We start from the raw sequence: 8,056 nt of genomic DNA on the forward strand, positions 1-8,056 counted from the left end.
TTACCCTTCCCATATTTATGAAACCAACATACTGTGCTGCACAAAAAACTTAACAAAGTGTAACTTCCAGGTTTGCTGAAGACAAAATATGGCATTTTTTAACAATCAAATTTTCATCAATATAGTAGTAGTATTTAAAACACCCAGTAATCTTGCCAAGGCAATGTGTTTGTTGTGGGTTACATTAAAGAAAGCCTTTAGATTGTCCCTATATACATCTGTGATGATTATTTATATCTTAAATTGTCATCTCCATTAGCGTTTGATCATTGATGTTACATATGCTCAGTGGCTGAAAGACCTCATTCAATCAGTCCCATTATTTTATGAAGACCTTGGATGTTTGGATGGTTGAAGTGTCTTATTCTTGGGTATCATCAATTAGCATAATGGCATGTGCATGTGTGGCTGTCTTATGTCTGCATTACTTTTGGTCATCAGAAAGGCAACAATATTGTAACAGCTGTGTACATGGCTAATATAATGAAGTGTCACTGCTATGTAATAGACGAGGCTTCCTGTAGTGACATTTTGATATCTCAGTGGGATGTATTTTCTTTGGTGAGGAATTTGAACTGCTAGTGGCTAGCTTTGATACTGTAGTAGAGCATTGTTGATGTTATGGTGATACTGATAACTATTAGCAGAGGGTCATTTTGTGTATCATTATTGTGTGTATCTGATCGTGTGGTTTATCACAATTGTAGTACAAAGGTTTTCAATTGTAAATACCCTTGTTACTCTCTTCTTCTAACAAGAAAAACAAATCACTGACAGGCAGATAATAAACTCGTAAGTTACTAACTTATAGCCGATTTTTAGGGCAGATTTAGGCGATTTTTGGCACGAATCGCCTAAATCATGCTAAAAAAGTCGCCGATTCTGATTCAAGAGGCAAAAATAATCAGCTTGGTCAAATCAACTCACCGAATCGGCGATTCCGGCGATTTTTGAAACTATGCTCCACACACACAATTTCCACCTCTCTTTAGAATCTTTAGAACAACATATTGATGGATTATCATTACACCTATAATACAAATCTTCCCAACTTAATTGTCACAATAAGTAGTTCATGTCTGATGAGTGATTACTGAGAATACATTGCTCCCTGTGGAGCCATTGTCCAATGTAGGAATCTATCTATCTAGTTTCTTCAATGTGTTTGCCTATAGTGCTTTCTGTTTCATCTTTGTGCTCATCCTAAAATGAATCCAATATTTGCTCCATATTCTGTTCAATGACTCCTTGTTATGAAGTCCAAAAACATGCCCACATCCTCTAACAAGGGCTTTGTGTTCTTCCTTGAGTACTCCCGGTGTTTCCTCTTGCATTACACATCTTCTGAAAACTTGGTTAAAACTTATTTTATACAACCATTAAAGAGTTGGAATGATTTACTTTTCAAAGTTACGTTTTGTTCTTTCCCTTGGTGGCATCCCCTTTAAGATGGTGGAGGGTTGATAAGTATTCTCTAATGCTCTTGTACTGTGGAGGTAGTGTTGCAAAATAAAATAGGCAAGCATTCAAAAAATCCTCGTTCACTCCAGTGGCTCTCCCAACTTGATTCATGATAATTGGTAGGCTATGGTGTGACCCTTCCTTGGCCTAACAATTATTTTGAATGTGAATTATTGAAACAGTAAAAGACAACTACTTACCTGATCTTGGATTATCACCTCAATCACCAAGTACATGAGAGCTTGGTGATTAATATAAAATGTGATTGGTATCACTGACAAGTAATGTTTGAACTTGTGTATGGAGTATACCATCCCAACTGCTTCCCTCTCAGTCTTACTTTAATTCTTCTTTTCCTTCAACAACAATTGACTAGTGAAGACCATTTGGTACTCTAATCCTTGGATCCTATTTATGTGAGTGTGGCTAGGATTGTATAATTTGATGTATCGAAATGTATGTGGAATTCTTTGTTCTAGTTGAGATAGACATGGATTGGTGCATAGTGCATTGATTAATCTTAAGTTCATTGAAAGCCTTCTTTTGGTCATCGATCCATGTAAATGGTTGCCCTTTTCTTTTTAGTATGTCCAATGGGTAGGAAATTTGAGCAATTTTTTGAAATAAATCTTCTATAATTTCCAAAATGCCCAAGAAATGATTTTACTCCTATGGTGTTTTCACGTGGTTCCATATGCATGATCACCCTTGATTTGTTTGTGTAAGTGATTAGTCCTTCTTTAAGACTATGTGGCCTATCAATCTACCTCAAGGCACCATGAATATGCACTTCCTTAGATTTAAATGTAGTCATGCTCTTCTACGTCTATGCATGCATTCCTTAAGTGCTCTTAGATTGATCTCCTTTACTGATATAGATTGACCAATCATTCAAAAATGCTTTAAAGTTCCCTACTGAAATTTTGTTGAAGATATATAGGATTATTTTTTGGAAGTTTCTCAAAGTGTTGCATAGATCAAATGAAATTTGTTTGTATGCATATACTTCATCCTCGACTATAAATGTTGTCTAAAGTTATCTTCTTTAACGATGCTTATCTAATTGCACCTCAAGAATCCATTCATGAACAAGTACACTTCACCACCAACAACTTCTAGGATTATGTCAGTGAAGGGCATTGTAAACGGGTCCTTGATAGTCACTGTACTCAAGCTTTTGAGGTCGATGCATATTTGAATTTGTCTTGTCTCCTTTAGAGAGATCAGGGTCAAAGAGGCCCATTCACTTGTCTCTACCTTAAAGATTATGCCTTCAGCATTGGCTCCTAATCATTGCAGACCAAGATAATTCTTGGGTTGTCTTCATACCTAGGTTCACCTTCTTCATTCGTGGCTCCTCATACTTTATTGTTTTATCTCACTCAAAATTGTGATCCAGTGCCCTCCACCCTCGCCACTCCTTGTGTTCTTCATACTTTCTTGTAGCTTTGTCACCATTTTCCTCTATCTCCCTAATTTGTAACATGTACTTGTGGTGGACTACCACATAATCTTCCATCATCCTATGGAATAACTATTTAGAGAACTTGTCTCATTCTTAGAGAAACTCTTGAGATCAAGCACCCCTTTGTCATTTGACCCCATAAGTTATTTTCCTTTGTCTACATCCGAATCTCCTCCACCCAATTCTAACATGGAGGATGCCTCTTGTCCAATCATTGCTTGATTCTTTAGGTCAATGACATACTTCCTCACATGGCTCTCGATGGAAAAGGCGTTCCTTTTATAGTTGTTGTCTGCTTTTGCTGCAATCAACCATCCTCTTCCTAGCGATGCATTGGATGCCTTCTCTAACAGGTTTACAAAGTTTAGCAGAATTGTTGTGTGTTGATTGTTACCTTTTGTTCCATCAGTGTACCCAATTGGTAGGACAAGGGATGTACCGTAGCCATCCCAAAACATCTTCAAATTTTTGTAACGCTTCTCAAATTTGTTACAGAAATAGGAGGCACTACAGGGATATTCGGCCATCCCTGAGTTGGCCGGGGATTTCTAAGGCATTCCTTGACTGTCCCAGTGACAGTCAGATGTCTCAAACAGAAAAACAACTTTTTTATTATGTTTAAACAAGATTCGTTCATAATAAATAAAAAAATACTGTTCAGTCTATCACAGCAGCACTATAATTGTGGTATAACATGACAGCACAACAACAGCAGCATTAAATAGATCATGACAGAAGCATAACAAAAATTAAATTAACCACGACAAATATCAATATATATGTCATGATTAAGATTCATAGCTAATGATATTAATAATAATGTAACACTTAATGTTAACATAAATAATTTGAATTTCTGATTTCATTGTTCAAAAAGATTCAATTTCAAAATTCTTGATATTGTATTATTCATTATTATTGTCAGTTGGAAAAGAACATCCTAGGTGTAAGAGCAATATTGCATCAATATTTCATTTCAGTTGTTTGAATAAAGGTTGTCTTAATGCAAAGTTGTTGTTTGTGGAGGCTTGCTACTTAGTAAGTCAGTCATACGAGCTTGGAATGTCCTAATTTCAGAGGTGGAGGTTCATCTCAGTCATATCAGCTTGCCAGTTGAGACTCATTGCCATATCATACGTATCGGTGAAGTTATTGTGGATTTTTGGTGTAAAATTTTTGTTACAAAAACTTTGGGCTCAGTTTTGAAGGCCTAAACGTGGCCGGATGAGGCCTGAAAACTTGATGGATGGGTGCTTGCACAAATTCGAGCCTATAGATCAGAAGCTGAGGATTCCGAAAAGGGGTTATAATAGAAAATCAGAGCAACGGTTTAAAAGTTATGGCCTTCCGAAGTTGGGCCGACCAAAACTAACAAAATAAACGTCAAAGGTGTATGTGGCCGAGTCTATATGTATTGTTAAGGTCTGTCGGCCCTAGGTATTAAGTATTAGTGTCTAGAACCTTTCTGGGTGGCATAAGATTGCCTATTTAAGAAATGCGCGTAGATTGTCTAGGTCAGCTCTGAGTGGTAGTTCACAGCTTTTTCTTGTAGATTACTATAATAAAGGCACCCATGTGGGTTAGCATATTGTAATTCTGAATTCTATAATTCCGCATTTGCGGCGATAATAAGAAGCCCATATTTTGTTCTCGCAAATTGCTATTATTCCTTTGTTTCTGTTATGTGTTTAAGGTATAGAGGGGAGCATGAGGAGTTGGATGGGTCCCTCCTATTCGCCCTTTAAAATAGGACCCTTAGAAGCTATAGGGCTCACCCAACCAACTGTATAGCTCCCCACCCACCTTGCATTGGGGGGCTAAAGTTCCGGTGCATGCATAGGGTGGGAAGGTCCAATTTTAGCTGGCCCCTTGTAAACAATGATTTCCCAAATCAAGACCAATAGGCTTCATTCCCCTCCTCTCCCATTCATCCACTGAACCCCAGTCAAGCTTATTCCATTGCCTTCCCATCCATGTCCATTATTGATGTCCTATCGTTGTCATTGATTAGTGGAGAACCCAACTGATATAGGAATTATAGATGTTTCAGCAAGTAGAGGAATAACTCAACAAAACTAGAAGAATCCGTAATCTTCATTCTGATTACGATTCTCCCTTTTTGAGGGCATCTAAGGGTACGGATGGGGAGCTATACACACACACACACATAAACATACACACAGACACACACAGATATTGCTGTCCCTGAAAGGCATTCCCTGCCATCCGACCGTCCCTCTTCTGGAAATGCCTTCCACCATAGATTTCAACTGATTTTGTTAAGAGTTATTTGAATTAATTGCATCCTGAAAAGTGGCTTGTCTACTATACCTTTGCTATTTTCAGCTGTTAATATGGTTTCTTCATCAAATAGTTCTATTTCTAATTGTGATTTCAGTTTGGTATTGACAGGTATTTGGATTGCTGCGTGAGCAACAGTGGTATCAACCAAACACTGAAACATACATAAAACTTCTAGTCATGCTTGGCACTTGCAACCAACCTGAGAAGGCTTGCATTCTTTATCAAATGATGCTTGAAGAACGCTGTCATATAACTGTTGAAGTCTATACGACTCTCCTTGCTGCATATGGAAGAAATGGTCTTCTTGACAAGGCATTTTCTGTTCTGGAGGAAATGAAGGCTATTCCTCATTGTCAACCTAATATTTATACTTACACTATATTAATGAAGTCATGTGTTGAACTTGGCCATTTTGAACATGTTGATAAGCTACTTTCTGAAATGTCAAGAGCTGGAGTTAGGCCAAATATCGTTACCTATAATACCATTCTTCGTGGGTTTGGGAAAGCATGCATGTTTGAAGAGATGGAAAACGTCATTTTACTCATGTTAGAAAGTCAGGACTGTAAGCCCGATGTATGGACAATGAATTCTACTGTCAAAGCCTTCGGTGATAGAGGACAAATTGAGAAGATGGAGGAATGGTATGAAACATTCCATGGCATTGGGATTCAGCCTGATGTAATAACATTCACCACAATGATAAGCTCATATGGTAAACATTGTTTATATGATAAAATGACTGCTGTGATGGAGAAAATGCAGAAATTTCATTTCTCATGGACAACTGTAACATATAATGCAGCAATTGATGCATATGGCAGGGTTGGTGAAATTGAAAAAATGGAGTACTTTTACAATTTGATGATAACTGAAGGTATTAAGCCAAATAAGATAACTCTTTGTTCTCTTGTCAGTGCATATGGTAAAGGAGGCATCTTTAATAAGATCCCAAAGATTCTACGACAGATGGAGAATTATAAAATAGTTCCGGATACTCCTTTTTTAAATTCTGTGATTAGTGCCTACGGAAGGGCAGGAAATATGACAGAAATGGAGCATGTGTTTCATCAAATGGAGGACATGGGATGCCAACCAGACAAAATAACATTCACTGCCATGATCAGTGCTTATCGAAGTGAAGGTATGCTTGAAAAGGTTCAGGAGATGAAAAATAAGATGCAGAGAATGCAAAGAAATAGGCACTAACAAATATTTCTGGTAATACCATTCACTTCATGTTCTGGAAAACAATTATGAATAAATAAATTTACTTACTCCTTTGATAAAAAGTCAGTCCCACAAATATGTTTGTTTCCAATTTCATTCTTTATTATTCAAGGACATCATATTAATCCTGAAAGTTATGTCCTGTAGATTTTCAGTGTTTCTTAATTGTTTGAGAGCCCTTGCACTTAAGTGGATAGAACTGATATGTCTATTTACCAAAGGAAGGGATGTCACTGGCATCGCTCGTTTTCCGTAACATAGTGCTACGTATAATATTTCTTGTTCTTGTTGGATTTTGGTAGTCATTTGTTGGCACTGGCTACGCTGCCCCAACTTCTGCACGGATGACCGCATGATATGATATGATATGATAGATTTTAATGACGTCCACGAGACTAAAGTAGTCTATGGGACCCATGCAATCGCCCTCCCGAGTCAGGGGCCAAACTAGTCAGTTGCAAAGTTTTGGTTAACTTGTCTCTTCTTCTCTGAATTTTGATAATCAACTCCGCTGTTCTCTTCACTTGATCTTCCTCAAATAAATAGTTGAAGTCCTTGTTCTGCAGAATTTTTGTATAATCAGATCTGATGTCGTTGTAAGCCAAGCATTCCATGACAAAGTGTTGCTCTGTCTCCACTGTTCCCATATTGCAGAATAAACATGTTCTGTCTGCCCACTCTTCCTTTGGAACTTGCCATCTACCAGTTTCACATCGCAGCTGATGTGAACTAGTTCTAATTTGTGCCATCAACATTTTTGCTTTCTAGTTAATAGGTGCCCTTATATAGGCCTTTTCATCATGACTAGAAGTGGGATTAAATTCTTTAATGTAATAAGATTTTTTCCTCCCTGTGTCTTGTCCACAGAATATTGCGAAATTTTTCATTGACAAACTTTTTTATTTCTGTAATGTTATCCGGGCAAGCTTGGATGTTGATATCCCATTTTTGCATCCATTTGTCATTTTGTTTCATCCATGTGCTTTTCCGCCTCACAAGTTTTTCTTCTATTACCAACTTGGGCCAACGATGTGTTTCTAGACCTTGGGTTTTCTTTAAATAGCTTAGCATTTGGATCAATGCGGCGACTTCTAATGGAAAGGAACCCACCTCCACCAAAAGGATTTCATACGGAACTATGGTCTTGACTTTAAGATTGCATGTACTGTCCTTACTGACGGCCATGTTGTTGTTCGTGGTTATTGATTTTTTTAATTTTTTTTGGGGTCTGTGCCTTAAAAAGCAAGCTCCATGGGTGAAGAGTGAAGAAACCCGTGTAGTTTTTAAGCAAATGTTCTGAAATATTTTTGTTTCATTTTCAGGCTTTTTTAGAACGTAATGAATATTCTAAGTTCTTTTAATTTGAAACCGAAAAATTCAATTGATCAACCGATTTTCTTTTTTAATAGTAAATAATTCTTTTGTTATAAATATTGGAGAAGAGGTGAATTAGATTTAAAAATAGACAATCTTTTTTCAATAGTAAATAATAATTTTTTATAAAAAATAGATAAGAGGTGAATACAGTTTTTTAAAAATAGTAAATAATAATTTATAAAAATTAGATAAGAGGTGAATTAGATTTATAGGAAATTC

At 36.9% G+C, this 8,056-nt stretch overlaps 1 protein-coding gene across 4 annotated transcripts in view; it reads left to right on the plus strand.

The window, feature by feature from the left end:
- LOC149569725 (pentatricopeptide repeat-containing protein At5g48730, chloroplastic-like) overlaps window positions 1-6,522 on the plus strand; it is a 73,438-nt gene extending 66,916 nt beyond the window's left edge. For all 4 annotated transcript variants that reach the window (XM_089822444.1, XM_089822446.1, XM_089822445.1 and 1 more), the window contains exon 3: window positions 5,339-6,522. In XM_089822444.1, coding sequence (XP_089678570.1) covers window positions 5,339-6,439 — 1,101 coding nt within the window. In that variant the 3' untranslated portion in view covers window positions 6,440-6,522. The remainder of the gene's footprint in view (window positions 1-5,338) is intronic.
- Window positions 6,523-8,056: the final 1,534 nt, after the last annotated feature.

Source organism: Cupressus sempervirens, chromosome 3, assembly GCF_028749045.1.
Source record: "Cupressus sempervirens isolate cs-2001-9-10 chromosome 3, ASM2874904v1, whole genome shotgun sequence".
Taxonomy (NCBI): Eukaryota; Viridiplantae; Streptophyta; class Pinopsida; order Cupressales; family Cupressaceae; genus Cupressus; species Cupressus sempervirens.